The sequence below is a fragment of the Grammomys surdaster genome, unplaced genomic scaffold, assembly GCF_004785775.1.
Source record: "Grammomys surdaster isolate TR1022 unplaced genomic scaffold, NIH_TR_1.0 125951, whole genome shotgun sequence".
In the NCBI taxonomy this organism is placed as follows: domain Eukaryota; kingdom Metazoa; phylum Chordata; class Mammalia; order Rodentia; family Muridae; genus Grammomys; species Grammomys surdaster.
This window is the reverse complement of record NW_021620772.1, coordinates 4,499,699-4,520,449: the sequence shown is the minus strand read 5'-3', so window position 1 is coordinate 4,520,449 and position 20,751 is coordinate 4,499,699. Positions and strand designations below refer to the sequence as shown.

Genomic DNA, 20,751 nt, shown 5'->3' with positions numbered 1-20,751 from the left:
ATGGTTTTCTTAAATGTTATATAGTGAATAGATAATAAAATTGGTCAGAAATTTGTGTGAAAATCAGATTGCTTTTACCTCTTCATTTACTGATATGCCTCAAACTCTAGAGTAATTCAGAAGTTATATGTGGGTGATAATGAAGAGAGTGACAGATGTCTCTTGTACAGATTCACAGATCTAGGGTCTTTTTGTTCTGTAGATATTGATCCTGGACCAGTAAGATGGCCCAGCAGATAAAAGCACTTGCTAGTAAGCCTAGTGACCTGAGTTTAATCCTCAGGGGGCACACTGTAGTAAGAGGGAACTGGCTCTTACAAGTTGTACTCTGATGGTCGTTCCTATGCTTGGCGGGCACACACATATTACACATACAATAGATAAATGGAAATGTATTTTAGCTATTGTTTTAAAACACTTTGGGGTCACTGTGTTGATTAATTTGATGGAACCAGAAAAGTATGCCTGCTGGGGCTTACACAGATACAATCTTTTGCATCTTACAGCTTCATAGTGCTCTGGTCTTCAGTTTTAGTAGGCTTCAAATTGATGACATCATAACTAGAACTCGGATTTATTGATAAATCAAAGGCCTTGAAGAAATCAAGTGTCTTTATTGCTGTATTTTATAGAATCTAAACTGGTAGTTTGATTCACTGTTTATATTTTGAAGTGGGAATAGTTTATGTAAGTATAACATTTTCTTCTGTGTTGGATTGATTTCCCTCCTTTCCTATATGATTTTTTTTTTTTTTATATTTTAAAAGAAGTTAATTGTTGTCCTCCTCTGTGGACTTGGCATGGCCTAGCTCTGGTGAAGGGATTAAAATGACTTTTCAAAGCATGATAATGTCTGTGTAATGGGGAAAAAACTGTCTTTTAACTAGGGCTTATACTAATTCCAGCTACTAAGGAGACAGAAATTACACTAAAGCAGACTATTTGGCTGTGTCTTCTGTGTGCATGTTAAGTTGCTTTGAGATCGTCATTTATTATTTTAGGGTATTCTTTTAAAGGAGTGAGATGTTCTTCATTTGCTACTGCAAAGGGGCATGACTTCATTGCAAGGGATGGACAGTGCCTTCTACAGGGATAATTTTTATCTCACCTGGCTACAAGGTGGGGTCAGAACAAGGGGGACTAACTTCCTTTCCAATCTGCTGTGACTTCAAGAGAAAGGAGGAAGATGACAAAGTAACAGGAGAGTGCTCAAAGGGGGTGGGGGGGATTAAAAAAAGATAGGAAAAAAACCTGTTCTGAAAGCCATACTTCAGTGGTTAAAATGGTGGTAGGGGTAGTAAAAAGAATGTTAGGGGAAAATGATGTTTTGTATGTGCAAAATTATAGCCTCTGGTAACATGGCTGTGATTTATTCTAAAGGCATATTGATTTTAAAAATTGATATGAACACTGATACTAGAACAAGTTTAAAGTTTAGGGATGTAGCTGACTGTTGAAGCACTTGCCTTAGATGCTTGAGACCTTAATTTTCATCCTCAGTACTGAAATCAGCACCTATGTACATTTGCAAATGTTTAATAAGATTTTATTCTCACTGATTTATGCACTTTTCCCATGCTGATGATTGAACTCGGGGCTTTGCCAATGCTGGCTGCCTCAGCTGCATCCCCAGCCTACTGCATGTGACTTAAACTTCTCATTAGGCCTGACATGTGCTGTCTTGTTTCTTTGCTTTATGTTTACATTGCTTGCAAGTGTTCTCTTCGCAAATAATGAATCAAGAAATTCAGTTTTAAATCCAGTAGAGTTGCTTGCTTTTGTTGTGATAATGCTTTAGCTATGTGAAATGGTTAACTGTGTGTTTTAGAATTCTTCACCTTTGAATCTTTCTTCTAAAATTGTCAGGAGACGTCAGAATTATTTCTGTTTTGTATTTTGTAAGTCTAGATTAAATGTCACTTAAATGTGAAAGAACTGGTACCTTTGATAAGTAGTCCCCAAAGTAAATGGTCATGTCAGTAATCATAATCTAATTACAAATGCGAAGTGAAGTTTGTTTTTAAAAAAGTACAAAACAAACAGAGGAAAGTAAGCCCCACAGCATCTCACCGTGTTATCTAACCCAGGCGAAAGCCTCCTTCTGCGAAGCGTAGGGCCTTGAATGGTAGCAGTAGTAATAAGAGAGGATGCTGGCATCTACCCAAGGACTTGTTCAGAGAGATCCACAAATGGCCTGCTCAGTGTGTGGCTGTCCAGAAGTTCCAGGGTGACACATGCCTCCCAAGCCAGTCACAATGCAAGGTCAGGAGTCATGTTCAAGGGCAGGGTGTTTCTGGATAGAGCTGAGGAAGCAGAGGTGGCCCCACTGTGCTCAGTGTGTGGGTCTGTGTACTCCTTTCCCGTCAAAGCTGGCTTAGCATGGCCAAAAAGTGGTTCCTTGGCAGGGTTTAATGGCAGGATGATGTAGTCTGTTGTGACTAGTGCATTCCTTTCAGGTTAAACTAGGGAAATGGCATTGTGTTAAAATTCCAAGTCGCATGAATGTTTTATTGCCACAGTGCATTTAGCCCTCCAGGGGAGTCTGTGTGGCAGAGGTGGGGTTGGGGGTGGGGTGACTTGGAGACTCAGGAACTATCAGAAGAACACTTCCCTTGGAAAATTTTACCCATCAGCGTGAAGCTGATTTGCTGTGATGGTCACTTAGAAGGGTTTCACTTTTTTCTTAAACTGTGGCTGTTTAAAGTCTCGCAGTCTGGACAATTAGCAGCTGAAGAAAATATGACAAGACACATACAGAGAGGCCGGCAGATAGAGAGGAGGAATGAGCCAGAAAGGAGCTGAGCAGCCTTGTGTAAACTGCCCAAGCAAGGCCCCCTCCTTGGCCGCCATCCCTGTCCCCCTTTCCCCAGGCTGTTTTGCTGTCTGCCTGAAGGCCAGCGGGACTGATCTGTTAACCTTGCACCGCTGACTAGGAGGCCTCTGCAGCTCATGGTACTGTATGTTACCATTACTACTCCCCCATTCCTTCTCCCTGAGTCTTCCCCCTCATCTGAACTGCTTCTCTGTAACAAACGTTTATATTAGTCAGAGGGATACAATTTGGAATGCAGAAGGTCTGAGTTAAAACAAAACAAATTTAAGTATGTGCTCCCTTGTGTTCCCCACCCCCACCCCCAACACTCCTGCATTTAGAAGGGCTATCCTGAGCCATTCCAATTCAATCCTAGCCAGATGTTTCCATTGTGATTTAAAACCAGGAATTCTGGAAATTGAGCCATTTAAATAGGGAAGTTATCAGGGCTTGGAGTCTCTGGAAGGAATAGTGCTATGAAACCATGCGTGGAGCCTCAGGTTTAGGATACTTCAGGCCTCATAATGGCCTCCGATTTTGCAGACTGTCCCTCCTGTGCCCCTCTCAAGGGGTATGTCAGCCTCCTTCATTGTTTTGAACATACAGTTACAGAAGACAGATGTGATTTTACCTCACTTATAATGTATACATTACAAATAACACTCTGGACTGTGAACTGATTCAGATTCATTTATAAGAGATTAAAATGTGCACTGCTGGAACAGTTTCCTTTTGCTCTGTGCCTTTAAAGCGTTTGTGTTTCTAATTGATCCCCTGTGAAGGGGAGAACTATATCTTAAGAAAAGATACAGCTTGAGTTGTAGTTTTGAACTTTTGGTTTCTCTATATTTCCAAATGTTAAAAAGTTTGTTCCCCTGCTCCTGGGAGGTGCTGTATTCCCATCCTTAAAAACGCATTGGTAGGGACACATGTTGCATGCACCTGCCTGTGTGTTCATGCACGTTACTACCTACCAGTAGCTGCAAGGAGAAGATTGTGAAGCTCCTAACCTAAGAGCTTTCCTCTGAAGAGCTACTGCTTCAAACATTCTGGAATGTAACAGAATTTTAACATGAATGTTGTACAGAAAAATGAGACATGAGTAAGCCAGTGTGCTCATATTTATGTAGAATTTTAAGGGCATGATTTGTGCATTTTTATAAAATGATTTTGTCAAGATAGACCTCCAGAGTTTAATCTGATTAGTGGTGTTTGTATGATGGTTTGTTCTTTTTAAACAGATATATTGACATTGTTTATGGGAAGTCTTAAACTAGCAAGCAATCAACTTTACAACAAAATCGAGATTTATATGTGGACTTGACGCTTCAAATTTAAGACATATTCATAAACTAAACGTCTTCCCTAAGCGCTTGGTGAAGCCCACAGAGTTGGCTTCTTTTACTCTTCTTGGTTGCTCAGATGATAGTGAAGTTTGGGTGACTCTTGTTTTCAGTTGGGGATTTTAAATGTGTTTTTTAAAAAGAATATTGCTGGTATTTGCTTTTTTTCTTTCTGTTTATTATTTCTTATATTCAGTTTTAAAGTTGTTTTTTTTTCTAGGAAGTGAAAATAAAAGTGTCAAATAACCTTTCATGTATATTTAATTTATCTGGAAATAATAGTTGATAATCCTGATCATGGAAACATTTTCTTTGAAATTATGAAAAGGATGTTGTAGTTCTGCTTAATCCTTTCCAACCTGATTTATTAAAAGTTTCCTTTTATTTTCCAAGAAGTAAAGAGTGAAATTACTCCAATATTAAATATCTCTAATAAGAACGTTTCAGCCAAGTCAGGATGTTTTTTCCCAAGTCAAATTTCATTTAATAAAAATCAGCATTTTGTTTTTTGAGCTTGTTTTTGTTTCTTTTGCCAGCCATTAGCATATTGGGAACTTCTTAGGATAATTGACTGGTTCTGAGTGCAGATGCTCTTGCTGTGATGTCATACAGGAGCTTCCCATGTCACATGACTTCGAATAAGACACTTGAATGCTGACCTTTCTTTGCTTCCAGTCTATGCCTATGATTTTGAACAGAGTCTCATGCTATGTATTGCCCAGAAGGTCTCAAACTCAAACTCTTCTGCCTCAGCCTCTTGAATCTTAGGATTACAGATTCCCAGTATGCATTTTCTTAAGAAAATAAATTACTTCATTAATTCTTTCAGTCATGTATCTGTTCAATGATTAAGATTGAAACCAGAATCATTTGTTAGGAGAATCTTCTACCCCTGAGTTCATCTTTGATTCTATGATGGAGAATGGATATTGACTTGAGGAAGGTAAAAGAAGAATAGACTCTGGAGGTTGTAGCTTGTTGTAGAGCCTTCATAACATGTAGCTCCTTTAGCTGTTTTGTAACTTTGGTCTCTAGGGAAGCTTGACTATTTAGAGACAATGGAATTATGGGGAAAGCTTTAGGAAAACATTTACACTTCTTCATTCACCTGTAGGAAGGGAGAGAACAGTGTTGTGGAGGTCCAAAATGATCTCATTCTTTCTGTGATGCCTGCTGTGACAAATTCTATTAGGTCTGTTTATCCTTATATCAACACCAGTCTTAACCATTTACTTGAATTTTAAAACATTTCTTACTTGTGCTAGATATTTTAAAAGCCGGAACAAGTCAGTTGTAGAAATCACCTGACCCTTCTGGAAATTATTTTTACTTTTTTGAACACTTCCCTATTTTTCTTTAAATTTTTCTTCTCTCATACAATTCCTGCCCTCCCTCCACTCCTCCCAGCTCCCCTCCCCCAGATCCACTGCTCCTCCATTTCCCTTCAGAAAAGAGCAGGCCTCCTGGAGATATCAGCCAAACATGGCATAGCAAGTTACAATAAGAATTGGCACAAACACTTATATCAAGGCTGGACAAGGCAACCCAGTAGGAGGAAAAGGGTCCCAAGAACAGACAAAAGAGTCAGAGACACATACCCTCCCACTCCCACTGTTCGGAGTCCTACAAGAGCCCCAAGCTAAACAACCATGGCGTATATGCAAAGGACATAGCACAGGCCCGTTCAGATTCTGTGACTGCAGCTTCAGTTTTGTGAGCCCCTATGAGTCCTGCTTAGTTGGTTCTGGACCCCTCTGGCTCCTACAGTACTTCTCGCCACCACATACCACCTCGCCCCCACTTCCCCAGGATTTCCTGAACTCTGTGTAATGTAATCTCCATTTAATCTCATCATATGCTAGAAGAAGCATTGCACTAGCAGAATGTCATTAGGAATCATTTGGTTGACTTTTGGGGGGGGCGGGGGTCGTTGTGTTTGGTTCTACACGAGGTCTCTGGGCCATCCAGCTTCTGGTTCCTGGCCATCCAGGCAGTGTTGAGCATGGGCTCCCTTTCAGAACATAGTGTTCAAGTTAGACCAGTCATTGGTTGGCCACTCCCATAAGTTCTGAGCCACCATTGCACAGGCACATCTTGCAGGCAGGACAGGATGTAGGTTGAAGGTTTAGTGGCTGGGTTGGTGTCCTGTGGTGGCCTAGTCCCGTGTCTGGAAACCATGCAGGGTTACAGAAGTTGGCCAGATCAGGCTCTGTAGCCTCTATAACTAGGAGTTCTTCCTAGGGTCATCCTCATAAGTGGATGTTCCAGGAACTTTCCACTGTGCTAGGTTTCCACATAGTGCCCTCCCCAACACCAGATAACCCCCTTCCATTCTTCCCATACTTTCCCCCTCTTTTCTTCCCTCCCTCATGGGATCCCTCCTGTTCCCATCCTCACCTGCCCTCAGTCAGCTCACAAATCATTTCACCTTCCCAGAGAGATCCATCCATCTAGAGCCTCTCCCACCCTGACACTTTGAAGGCAGATTTTAAAGGGGTATGATACAAAAAACTGATAAAACCAGAGTAGTTATATATGGGATGAGAGCTACTGAATCTTGTCTTTTAGACCTCTGTCTTGGTGCATGGAGTACTTGGTTATAGAAAACCAGTACCTTCATACATCAGTACTTCAGGTCATGAGGCCTGAGAATTGAAGTTTTTATTTGATTTGGGTGATACCACTGTAATATTTATAGAAGAAGCTGCTCTCTATGAGAATATACCTAAGAATAGATATTTTTTTCATTGTACAACTTTTTGTATGTTTAATTTCAAGTATACAGATTTAGATAATCCATAGTAGTAACATAATTTTAGTATGGAAGACGGCTGAAAAGCCAGGTCATAGTTCTTTGCTTAATTGTGTCTGAATACATACAGATTCTTCTTCAGTTTGAAAAGATTAAAACTCTTAATTCCTCTGTGTGCATGTATGGATAAAGGTAAGAACAAAATGTACTACATTGAATAACTTGTCTATAAAAATAATTGACATAATTTTGTTTTCTCTTTGTAAAACATAGATTTCAAGTTTTCTCACCTGATAAATGTACATTGGAATTTTATATAGTACTTTATTAGAAATATGATTTCTCTCCTGTGAATATAGGGAGGACCCATACTTACTACCTGACTATATCTGCATTTGAACTGATCTCTTGCTCTGACTGGGAAAGTTATGGACTCTCCCTGAGGCTTGACTAACTCTTATATTGTGGGACACAGGAAAGAGGTCTGTGATGTGGGGCACAGAACTGGAGCTCTGTGTGGCTGCTGTCATTGTCCTCTTTTGTCAAGTATCATTACAGTTTCCAGTCCTTAGCTGTGTTCTGCCAGTGTATGTTCATCACCTATGGTGCCAGGTTCTTACTGCATGCATGATGTATATGCTTGACTTCCCAGTGATTTCTTAAATACTAAGGAGCTCAGTTGTATAGAGTCTGACTTGTGCTGAAGGAAGTTAAGATAGAACGAAACCTCTCTATTCCTACTCTTCACTGGGAATCAGTCACTGAGCAGCATAATTCTAAACTTGTATGTGGCTTTTGGGTACTTTATGAACCTTTTTATAGTAACTCAGAAGCAAGCAACTGATTGAATTAATATACTCCCATCAAGAAGTGATTCTGTTAAGCTCTCCTCCTCTGTCTATCCCATGAGTGCTTTGTGAAGACTTTATCCATTGTTCAGTTTGCCTCATGTAGCAGAGATAGAAGTTCATGAAGGTGTAGGGTTTTTGTGAGCCTAAGCTACTTGCAGTCTTTAAAACACAGAGAGAGAATAAGCTAAAACACAACAACAAACCCCAAAACTCTCAACCCAACCAAACCACAACAAGAACAACTCCCCTACACCAAACAAGCAACCTTCTTTGCTTCTTAGTTCTGGATTGTGTGGGCTGCTTGTTGTTGATGTTAGTGTTGTTTTTCAGGACAGGGTTTCTCTATGTAGCTCTGCCTGTCCTGGAACTCGTTTTGTAGACCAGGATGGTGTAGAACTTAGAGATTTGCCTGTCTCTGCCTCCTGAGTGCTGAGATTAAAGTTGTACATCTCCACTACTACCTGAATACCTTCTTAATTTCTGAAGTTAAGACATGGACATTAATGGAAATTAAATCATGGACATTTCTTTTGCTATGTAATAGTCATATGGATTTGGACACAACTTTTACAGGAGGGATGCAAATATACAGATATAGTTAGAAAACCCAGAGAGAAAAAATTTAGTGCCACCATGTATGTGGTTCCATGTAGGAACCTTTTGATTAACATCTTTTCAGTTCCCTTTACACACACACACACACACACACACACACACACACACACACGTTTGGAACATTGGAGTTATTCTAAATGACTATGCTGTTTATTTTGTATGTATTTATGGCCTTAAGAAAACCTGGAGAGTGCCATAGATATATCCTACATTAGTGGGATAGGGAATATAGCTCAGTGTGTGTGCTAAGCACTCATATGGTCTATGGTTAGTTTCTAGAATCCTCTTCTAAAAGAGAGTAGAAGATGGGAAAGAAGGAGACAGAGAGGAAGGGTAAGATGGGAGAGGGAGACAGAGAGGAACTATTTTAAGTTTCAATCTAGTCTTATACTATTGTATCATAATTGATTTAATGAGTTCTTGGTTATTAGATGATTTTAAAAATAAAGAATTGTACTGCAGTATGAATGTCCTTGCTTAGATTTCTACACTTGCTTCTAATGATGAATTCATGAGAATGATACTGCTTAGGACGGAGGCCTAATTTCTGCATTGATTAAAACATTTTGGGAGTGAGTTGGGGCTGTAGGTCAGTCAGTAGAGTGCTTACCTGGCATGTGAGCCTTGTGGTTGATAGCCAACAATACTACCAGTGTGATAGTCCATGCTATAATCCTAGCACATGAGAGGTAGAGACAGAAGGATTACAAGTTCAAGATTACCCTGGACTTTTTAGCAAGACTGAAGTTAGCCTGTGCTACATGAGACCCTGCCTGAATGAAAAACAAAAGATGGGCTGGCAGACTTTTTCTGTGTTCATGTCTGATTTCTGCAGTAGCTATTCAACTGGTAGGCTCAAATCGTTTTACACACACACACACACACACACACACACACACACACACACACATGGTAGACATAGATGTTTTTCAATAATACTTTATTAATAAAAGAAGGCAACAAACAGGGCTGCATTTGGCCCACAAATTGTAGTTTACTTTCCTCTTGTTTGAAACAAATTCAAAGCTGATTAGGGGTGGAGCTTCATCCCAAATAGTCTGTAAGCTACCTTTATATCACTGCATATTAGAAATCTCTTCCCATTTCAGGCTGGTTTAATGGGCAGATCCCTTTCTTTCCAAATGCATCACAATCAGTACTTATTTTCAGGCACTTGTTAAAGGGCGGTTCAGACCAGCTCCTATTCTCAAGCCTCAGTCAATTTCAATTTGGGAGGCTATTGATGTGCCTGCATGTTTTCATACACTTTAGATTTCAGCTCAGGGTGACAATTTGAGGGGGTAAAAAAAGAGACCTCTTTAAGTTACATTATAGGGGAGACATGTCCGTTTTCCTAACTCTGGAAGGTTGCTTTGTGGAGTTGGGTTCTAGGCATATATGGGAGTAAGGTTAAATAGGTTAGTCAGACAAGACATCATGTCGTGTCCACATCTGATGAGACCCATCTCAGCAGAAAGATACCATGAACTTAGTTACTGAGCTTTTAGCACTCTGCACATGACTAATGATTTTTTTTTGCATCCCACATTTATATAAAACAGCAGTTATTGGTCTGTACCTACCTTAGAGGTATATGTTGAGGATCAGGTTAGAATAATGAAATAGTTAAAATAATTGTCTTGCCCCTTGTGCCATTATGAATTTTAAGAGATTTATGCATTATTTTTAATATGGTTTGGTTGACTGATGTGGATAAAGCCGTGTGGTAGGTGCTTTGGAGGAGTATGAAGCTGAACAAATGAGTGATTGCTGTTAGTAATAGAAAAGTTGGCTTAAAATTCAAGGATGTCCAGTGCTTAATGTATATAGAGTGATGGGGAGGAGAAGAACCTTTCTCCCAAGTATCAGGGGATCTCATATAGTATTTGTCACTGGGAAATACAGAGACTGTTAAAACAGAATGTGTATGTGTGGGATGTGTGGGGGGTGGGAGTGGGCGGGGGGTGAGACAGCCAGAGTAGTCTGTCCAGTGAGGAGAGAGCCAGACCAGCATAAGAGCCATCAAATATATTCATTAGACTCAAGGCTAAATATTATTGAAGGAAGAGAAGATAAACTGAAGGATAGGTCAAAGTTGGATTCTTCAAGATCTCAGAAGAACTTTAATTGATAATTTTTAGGGAACATTTCATTTAATATAAGAGAATGCCTGTGACCGTTGGTAGGTGTGGCGCTGGATTGTGAGTGTAGAAGGATCAAATGATGGTTACCACTTAACACTTGTGCAAAGAAAGGGCCTAGTGGGTACTTAGTAGACTTGATGATCTACAAGATATGTAAGGTACAGCTGAGGAGACCGAAAAACAAGAATGGACAGACTTTCAAAATTAGTGTGTTTGGGAAATAAGGAGAAGACTTTTAATTATGAAAACTTTATTAGTGAGATTTTGGTGATAACACTGCAAGATGTATTGAAGTTAGGGGTGCACTCTAGCAAAGAAACAAGAGCAGAAGACTCGCCTCTCTTGTTTGTTTAGGGAGATACTCACTTGATACCTAAAAAATTTAGTAGGAGCATGACAGATCAGGGTTAACATTCGCATGAAACAGAAAGAGTAGGATGTGGTGTCCTGTGCAGATGAAACCTAGGTAGCACATACCATTGAAAGATTACAGAGGGAGATGGTGGTTTCTAGTGTTAGTCATCGTTAGGTGTTGTTAGCTATATGTGAGGTAACTAACACACACTCAGAGACACACAGACAGACAGACAGACATGCACGCACACACATACACACGTGTATGCACACACACATTTGTACACATACATGTACACACACACACACATACACACACGTACGTGTGAAGTGTTCTGTTTCCTACCAGCCTTCTTCCGCCTTAAGTTTTCAAAGCTGCTAGAGTTCAGGAGTGAAGCATGTTCACTTAGGATGAGTATACGAGAATATTCCCACTGGAAACTTTAAGAAATTCCTTCTTATTTTATTCCCCACATCTTATAATCCTTGGTAACAAAGACATCACTGGTGGGAAGAGTTTTCCTTTGCCCATTATCTGAGCTGCAGAATATGCAGCTTTTCATTGCCCTTGCCTTTCACTCCTACAGAGATCCGTGCATTTGCAGTGGGCATACAGTGTATTTCCTAGAAGTCAGTTTTGTACCTATTTTGTCTCTCTAGGTCCTTGGCAGGCTTGGAGGCAGGATTGGGCTGTAGAGAATCTCAAGTTTTTACTGTATGGAACAGCAGGACCGAATTCCTTTCTCCTTTTAACTCTTTTCAAATTCAAGCTTTGTATTCAGAGAAGATCAGCTAGCTTCCTTAATCTTTGGGCACAGTTTATTGATCTTTGGCCACACGTTATAGTCTCTGGCTCTCTCGTTCAGATAACTGGACCTCCTCTGGTTAGTGGCACCCCTCTTTAGGCTCAGTCTTGATTGCCAGCTTTAACTAATTTCAAATGGGAGGTCAGGGTTCTTCAGAAGTGTTTGTATCTCCAGTCAGCCATTTGTGTGCAGAATCTAGTACTGTTTGTTACCCACTGTATTTTATTTCTTAGACCATCAACTGCTACTTTAATTTTTTAAGGACAATCGCTGATTTAATGTAGCTGGTTCAATGGTAACTTGTAACGCTGTGCTCTTGGTGCTCCTGACTTTGGAACATGACATACTCTATCACATTTCATTTTATCTGCACACATGCAGTTTTCAGTCAACCCTTTCCTTTCCAATACTGTTAAATTTCGGGAGAAAGAAAAGAGAACCTAATTGATTGGTTCTGTTTTTGTGTCTCTATAAGTAAAAGCCACTGATATAGATGTATTGTGTTCTGATGTGAACCCCTTTCTAAACAGCACCATCTGAAAAGAAATGCAGTGGCTTTCGGTGCTTTCCTGGAGGCTGCTTCCTTCCTCTCATCGGAGAGAAAGTCATCCTGATCCGCTCTTCCTCTACTTTGTATCCTAGTCTGCCTTGAATTCGAATCTATCTCAGCTTCTCATATGCTGGACTCATAGGCCTGTGCCTCTGAGTCTGCGTCATCCTGATTCTTGATTCTTGTGGAAAGCCAGGTAGAGAAGCTAAGCACAGTGGCTCTGTTCAAGGAGACCTGCCATTTCTTTGTTTGTTTTCTAATTTAGAGAAAAGCTCGTCTCTAGAAGGAAATCCTCCTGCCCCAGTCTCCCAAGTGCTGAGATTATGGGAGTTTGCCAACATTGGCCTAAATTGTCTTAGTGCTTTTCATCCATATGTTAGTGCCTGTCCCCTACACCAGTTCCTGCTGACATTTATAGCGGGTATGAATTGGCCATATCATTCCTTGATCATTTCAGCACTTTATCTCACACTTTTGTTTCTTCTGGCATCCCCATTGTCTCTTAAAGAGTATGTGATGTTTGGGGAGGTTTGAATCTTACCCTCCAATAAATACCCTTTGTCTTTCCTCAGTAGTTGTGTCTCATTCTATATGAAATTATCATCTGGAGAGCCTTCACTCCACTGGTAGTCTGGCTTTCTATACTTGAAGCTCAGCAGGGCAGGTACACTATGGACTACCAATGTGGGCTGCTGGTTGTCAGTCAAGAGATATCCCCCAGAGGTTTAGGTTTCTTTAGATGTTATTCTGTTGTGTTTCCTAAGAACTCTGCTTTATCATTTAAAAGTCAAGCTGTAGTGTCATAGAATACTCAGAAAATGTTCTTATATTTTATTTGTTGGGGGATTGGCTGGTACAGGAGGACAGAGGGGAAAATGTGCTGATAATCAACATTCTGCATGGTGAAGACTTCATAGGTCAGCCCTTTTGAGCTGAGACAAGTTTTTCTTTTCTTTTAATACTACAAGAGCATTCTGAAGCCTCCTGAAATTGGTAATGTTGGACTCTGGTAAGCCTGAGAAAGATTTTTAGTTTTTTCTATTGCTGTACTATCTTGTTGCCCTTTGACATTTGCTTCTGTCATTATCAAACTTCTTCCCTTAGTATCTCAAACTTCTGAACTCTCATGGGAGGCATGTACTGGGTGCCGTTTTTGTGGGTGGTAATGGAAGTGCATCCTCTGGATTCTCAGAAAGTGTCACATGCGCCTTCTTACCAACCTCTCTAGCCCTACATAAGGACTCCTCTTATGCAAATACAAAAAGCAAAAGGCTCTGAGATAGGTGACAAGAAGTGACAGCTTAGATTTGAAGAGGCCAGCATCTTCTTTCTGTTTTCTTCTATGTTTTTTAGTTTTAAGGGACAGGGCTTCTGTGTGTAGTTCTGAGTGACCAGGCTGGCCTTGAACTCACAGAGATCCTTCTGCCCCTGCCTCTGCCTCTGCCTCCCAGGTGCTGGGCTTAAAGGTGTGTGACACCACCATCTGACTAAGAGCTTTATTACCTGTCTGTAGGATGGTTGAGGTCCAGGATTGAAGACAGAAATATTGGGCACAGGTAAACATACGTGAATTTTCATTAAATATCAGCTATAAAACTTGATGATGTATACATACCATTAAGAAACAACTTTAATATTTAGTTTCTGAAATACTGAATTATAAGAGTGAGTGAAGCCATTTGAGATCAATTTTGTACATATTTTTAAAGAATAATTTTTAAAAAGTCTACTGATAATACAGCTTAAAATGGCTCTATGCTTTCTTTAGTGCTAATACATAGGTAAATTGGTAGGGTTTCTCTAGTGAAGATGAGTGTTACTAGTAGCTAAAGCATTTGTCTCAATTTCACCTGTCCATGTCCATTTATCAAATATGGAAAGGAACTATAGTGATAGGCCTCAGTTTTCTTTAAAGGGAGAATATGCAAAGGAAGTTCTCCCTATTTGTCTGATGTGAGAATTAATAAATATTAGGTATAAAGCCTTGTAAGTACTCTAGAAGAAAGATTGTGTAATTTTAACATTATTAATGGTCCATTAAACTCCTCAGGGTGTCACAAAGAAGAGAGACTTTCACTGTCTGTTCCTGGTTTTACAGAATAAAAACAAAGTGTTCTTGTTTGTGGCTGTGAAAATCTCCTGTTATTGAGTCTGCAAAAGTTGCTTCTGCACACAGAACTAGGAGCCCTTCTCCTGGGAGGCTTAGCTGGGAGGATGAGCTCCTAAGTTCCCCCCACTCATGAGGCACACTGTCTATATCTCCATGTCACCTTCCATTTTGTCAACTCCTGTCAACCAGTGACTAGTAGAGTCACATGACTCCAGAACATCACCTGTCCCAGCCTGTATTCTTCCTCTAGAACCCTTTCCCATCTTTATCAAATTCTTCTTGGTACACTCCTGTCTCATCTAAAGCTTCTATAGGAATGGATATATTTCTGCCATTTCTTACTGGAAAAATGACCTCCATATACACATGAACTGTTTTCTCATCAGGGAACATAATATTCATTTTTCTGTTTTAGATTCTGTATGCTTGGCCTTGGCAGTCTTAGCTTAGAGATCTAGTACTTAGAGATCTCGCACTCAGAAACATAGTGACCTATACTTAAAGACCTACAATATTGTCTTTAGTTAAATTGTTAGTGGCGAAATTAAGATGTAAGTTAGATGCACACCAGCCTCTGGAGCTCACCTTACTGTTTCTGTTTTTGTATTCATGTATTTGGCAGCAGTGTGCTTTGCATGCATCTTCATCTTCACAGTGTTAGGAAATCAATCTCTCTCTCTCTCTCTCTCTCTCTCTCTCTCTCTCTCTCTCTCTCTCAATGCAGGCTAGCATATTCTTAATGGCACTCCTGAACTTGTGTTATCTGAGTGGTTTTTCCTCTTGCTGTTTGGCATTCTGAAGTGCTGTTATGCTTCCCTCTGGCTTGGAATGTAACAGTTCTTGCACCCAGCATGCCCCTGAGTCCTCTTAAAGGAATTTACTCCTTATTACCTCTTTCCTCCATTCTATTTTTCATGTCCAAATTTGTATATCCATTCTTTTTCAGGTTCTTCTGATTAGTTTCCTCATCCCTTTCATCATTGCTGGACTAGAAATCACCAGAACACTTTCAGTGATTCAGAACTGATCTGGGCTTATAGCCAGCTTAACTGAGAAGCCTTGAGCTGACATAGAAGTTACTTTGTTTATTTGGGCTGCAACTTTCATGATGTCTGTCAGGCAATAGCTTACATGAATGTTTCATATTTAAAAGAAAAATTAAATTTTAAGTGGAGTCATCCCTGGCTCCGTGAGTCCCGCCCTCCCTAACACATTACCTCAAGTCATCATTTCTGAGTTTCTTCTATCTTCATCCGCCTGCACATCCTCCACTCCCATCTACTCACCTCCAAATACTTGGCACTGCATCCCTTTCCGATTTGGGCATTTTATGTTGTCTTTTAAAAAGTCTAATGCCTAACAGTTTTATATGTATACTAAGTATACACACAAAACTGTAGTGGTTTTGTGTGCGTGTGTGTGTGTGTGTGTGTGTGTGTGTGTGTGTGTGTGAGAGAGAGAGAGAGACAGAGAGACAGAGAGACACAGAGAGAGACTGACAGAGAGAGACAGAGACAAAGAGAGACATAAAGAGGAGGAACTCAGGTACATTTCCTCTCTACTCTACAGAAAATGTGTTTTCTGGAAGCCCTTTGATACTGAAGTGAATGCCCACTTGCCCTCCCTTTCTGAATTCTCCCAAGAGGAGAGAGAGAAGGGGGTGGTGTGTGTGCTTGTTGTCATCTTTTGTTTCTGCTGATTATATACAAAGTAGGTTGTAAATCACTCTCTCTTACACCATTATTCCTCTGAGGTATGTGCAAGACAGCAGCCAGGTACCCAGCTTCAACTTCCCCTGGAGATATCACAAGGCTCTTTGTGAGGCTTCTAACTTGCTGTTACTGATCCAGAAGAATGAAGTCTATATGTTCAAAACAGAATTCCACAAAGAAACCTGTGGAATCAAATTTAGAAATGCTAGCTGATTGGTTCATTAATATTTCTTCAACAAACATTATTTTATTATTCTAAATGCAAAATATACTAAGAAGCAAAAATAACAAAAACTATGATATCTCTAAAGTCTTAATCCTTGCAAATATTTTGTGGTAATCATTGTAGTTTCATCAGTATTGAAGCAAACACTCGTTCCTAGGACAAAGGAACATGGATCAAGGAGAGTCTCGAAGTCACTTTAATATTTATATTCTGAACACTAGACAGACCCACTGTGTCTGTCAGTTCACAGTGGAGTAGCGGTAAGGTGGCCAGTTGAGTCTCTTCCTTCTGTTTGTCACTTTCTGGTTGCTTGTAGCAGGCTGGCTCACTTCTGAGGTTTTTAAATTGGAAGATGGAGAAAAGTGTTCTAAATTACAGCTAATTAGTCTGTCATCTTTTATGTCCTAGATGTTGCTTATCTTTCTTGATTAATTTCTCCATCTGATAATTGATGACAGTGTCAGTTGCAGTTATGGTAGGGTATTGGGTATTGTTAGAATATAACCATACTGATCTGTGCAGCTAGATTTGCATCTTAGTTGTCTTGTCTCTAGAATATGGGAATTTTCTTTTATGCATCCTTATTTTTTTTTTCTTTTTTTTGTGAGAAATGTTAGGACTCCAGGCTCGGGAGTGCTATCCACTGCTAGTTCTTCTTTGTGACTAGGACTGTTGAAACACACTGGTAGCTTGCTACACTCTTCCTTTTCCAACTGAAAAAGCCTTGTTTCCTCTCAGAACTGTATTTCTAAGTGTCTGAAGTTGTAATTGAATGTAATTATAGTTGTTTAACTTTCTTCTTTCCTCTTGAGAGTGTTTATAAAGTGAATTCTGTGAGTGTGAAGATGAAAAGAAGCTGGAAGCTTAGTATTTGTGACACGGGCAAATAGTATTAAGATAAGTAGCAATTTGCTTTGTATATGTGAAATAAGGTATTGTTTACACACAATTTACAAAATATACATCCTGGCTTATGGAAACCATTTCAGTCAGCTCAGTAGTCACATTTGTTAGAGTTTTATAGGAATCATTCTGTAGATGGGAGAGGATTCATTTTGATATTGAATATTCCAAGATTGATTTTTTTTTCCTTTTCCTCTTATTGTCCCCTTGAGAGAATTACTGATGCAGAACTCATTAGTGCCCCTCCATATGTCAACTGCAGGGTACAATCAGCATCATTTCCATTTGTGACACAACACAAATTCCTAATGCCTCTGCTTCACTAATGCCCAGTTTTTCCCCTTACTCCACAATGTAGAGTATAGATTCTTTTTTTCTGAAAATGCTTATGTTGTTTTAGACTAAAATACAAATAGTAGGTAGTTTCCTATATTATCTTTATAATATGTAAAGTCAACAAATACCTTTAGAATTGATGACACTAAATGGGATTCTTCTTGCCTAGTATCTTGTCCCTTTTTTTTTTGTCCTTTTCATTTTTGACCCGTGTTTCTTGCACCCATATTATGGATCGCAATTGTCTGTAATTTTACTTCCAATAGATTCAACACCCTTTTTTAGCCTCCATGGGTACCAGACATGCATATGGTGCACAGATATGCATCCAGGCAAAACACCTATATAAATAAAAAATAAAATAGACATGGAACAGTGGTACTGCCTGAGTCACAGCACTTGGGTGGTAGAAACAGGCAGATGTGGGATTTAAGGTAATCTTCAGCTGGATCGCCAGAAGCTAGCGTGGTTTATATGAGACCCTGTCCCATAAACAAACAAGACTTATTAACTGTGACAGCAGATGATATTTAGGCATCTTACCATTTGGACCTCAGTGTGGAGGAACAAATAAGAGACTTAACTAGGAAAGAGAGCCTTGGGCCTAAACATGTTTGGAAAGTTGACTGGGTTATGTTAGGAGACCTCACCCTTAGGGCAAGTGGGACTTTAAAAAACTGTTCTGAGCTTGAGCAGCAAACTGATTGGTAAGTTTAGAAAAAGAAATCACTTAAGTAGCCCATACAACTGGGAACTGACCTTTAAGCAAGGATGTTGGTTAACACAGATGGTCTTGGGAATTTGAAAGACTCAGACACCAAAGGGATAGAAGATGCAGGTGATATGTCTCATAGTTGATGTGTTGAGGTATGTGTTGGTAGATACATGTGATTAGCACAGTTAACATGTGCTGGCAAATACTGATAAAAATTCTATTTTATGTCTGCTATTCTGGGAGTAGAGTCCAGAGCCTTGCTTTAGTTGCTTAACCTCTTTATCTTTGAGCTAGATCTCCAGACCCCAGAGAAAAACGTTAAAAGTAGGAAATGAAGGATTCTAAATCCATTTCTCTTCATCTTAAAACCAGAGGTGAAATATTTGGAGTAGGCAATATTCAGAGAAGATACTGACTGTAAGAGAAGATGTAATTTTGAAAGAGGATCTTCATGGATTTTAGGGTCGAACTCTCCATGCCAAGAAATATCTACTAAATTAAAATGTTTTAGTGTTGTTTCTTTTTTTGTAACAAAATTTATATCGTGTTTCATACACTTAAAGATAGTAAATATTGGGTGTGGGGTTTTATTGTTTGATAGAAGAACCTTTGCCCACAGTGTGTCAAGTGCCAGGTTCAGGGTTCTACCACATATGAACCAAATAGTATGAACCTCGGCAAGTGAGAAGCAAAACAAGGTGACAGTATGCAAATAAAAATAACAATATTTATAAGTTAGATTTTACCTGTGTTAGTATATCTCTGAAGAGGAGAATTTCAACATATATCTTAAGGGTAGAAAGGGACTTAAGACAGCGTAGAATGCTGTTCACTCAATTTTCTCTGGAAATTTTAAGGTTATGTGGAAAAAGAATATCAAAATCCAGAAGAAAGTGTGTTTCAGTCTTTTTTCTTCCCAGTTTTCGTCTTTTTAACTTCCCTTAGTCTTCCTGTCCATAGATACTTATGGCTATTCTGTGCTACATGACGTAAATATGAGACTGAGGTTATAAGAGAAAAATGTATGTATATCTTTTCTTCTTAGAATTAATTACCTTTTCATACTTGGTAAACTAAGTTTCATGTATTTTCAATATATTTGTCATACCAATGTCAAATATGTGTCAGGCCTTTTTCAGACCTGCAGTTGGGATATCCCTGCTTCTGTCTGGTATAGTGTGACTATGTGCAGACTCTGTGCCCAGCATCTAACCTGGCCATATCCCCTCAGGTTCCACTGGCATGTGCTGGCAGAGTGCTGGGTGCAGACTTTTGCCCAAACCTGGAGGAGCCAGACCAGAGGCTGGAAGTCCAGGTTGAAGTCTTACTGTTTTATTAGCTGGGCATGCTGTGTCAGAAACAATGACCCCTGGAGATCAGTGTTATCAGTGCCATCAAGAGATGATAACCTTTGAGATAAGTGTAAAAAGGCATTGATGTAGCATATATATAGCTATGGGTTCTTGTAAGGATGAGCTGTCTATAATTGGAAGAAATTTATTATCCATCCATCCATCCATCCATCCATCCATCCATCCATCCATCCATCCATCCAAGAGACATAGTCTGGAATAGAAGAAAAATCCTGATCCCTGAAGACTGGCTGTGTAGACTGGCACAGGTTGCTATGGGATCTTTGGGAAATAATTTCATCTGTGGACTAAATAAGAAAAGCGATACTTAACAATAAGTATCTTCTGTCTTAGTACATTGTGATATGTACAAAGTACATTTCTCCTGAAAATGTTGGCTTGGAATTTAGTCCACTTTGTGTGGTCTTGAGGCATTAGACCTGACTTGGTGTATTGCAAAATAGAAATATAAAGATGATGAAGAACATCTCTGCTTCTGTGTGCTTTTAAATTTTTAAGGGATGTGTTTACCATTACAATGTACAGGCTGAAGTTTCAACATGGATGGCATGAATAAACCTAGCTTTTCTAGAGTTTCAACTTGGCATCATTTTCTGGATTTTTCAGGCTTTACAGAATAAGTATATTGAGTACAATATTAAAGTATCTTTTACTGATTTAGATGTAACACATAATAAATGAGAGGAATTTTTACAACTGAGTTCCTCATAGTGGGGATGTGGATGAGCTAGAGGCTGGGAAGCTTCAATTTTTGTAGTACTAACAGGGGTAAGCCATCTCTTGCACACCTGCTCTTGGACTAGAGAAGACCACCTGAGCTTTGTTGTGTCTCAGGCTGGTATTGTCTAGGTGGTGTATGGATGTGGGACAATAGAAGAGCAGGTGTGACACGTTCAGGTCCTGATCATGTATTTCCCAGTTCTGGAAAACTCACAGCATATGTGACATACAAATATGGGGTAACAGAAGCTTCTTTGTGGCAAGGAGCTTGATTCTTGACCTCTGGCATGATACAAGGATGTTATTCCAGCAGTCACTGTGAGTAGCTTTTGGGGTGACTGTTGGAGAATGTGTCTTGAACTTGTGTGAAGAAAATGGGTTTGCAATATCAGTTTACAATAAAAAGTGAAACTTTTTTTAGCATATTAT

General features: G+C 39.5%; 1 protein-coding gene across 2 annotated transcripts in view; it reads left to right on the top strand.

Annotated features, from left to right (window-relative positions):
* Positions 1 to 20,751, top strand: part of Bnc2 (basonuclin 2) — a 334,323-nt gene that overhangs the window by 82,449 nt on the left and 231,123 nt on the right. Inside the window, exon 2 of one of the 2 annotated variants that reach the window (XM_028753638.1) lies at positions 19,461 to 19,544. The exons of the other annotated variant lie outside the window; for it this stretch is intronic. Coding sequence (XP_028609471.1) covers positions 19,461 to 19,544 — 84 coding nt within the window. The remainder of the gene's footprint in view (positions 1 to 19,460; positions 19,545 to 20,751) is intronic. 2 annotated transcript variants of the gene reach the window in all.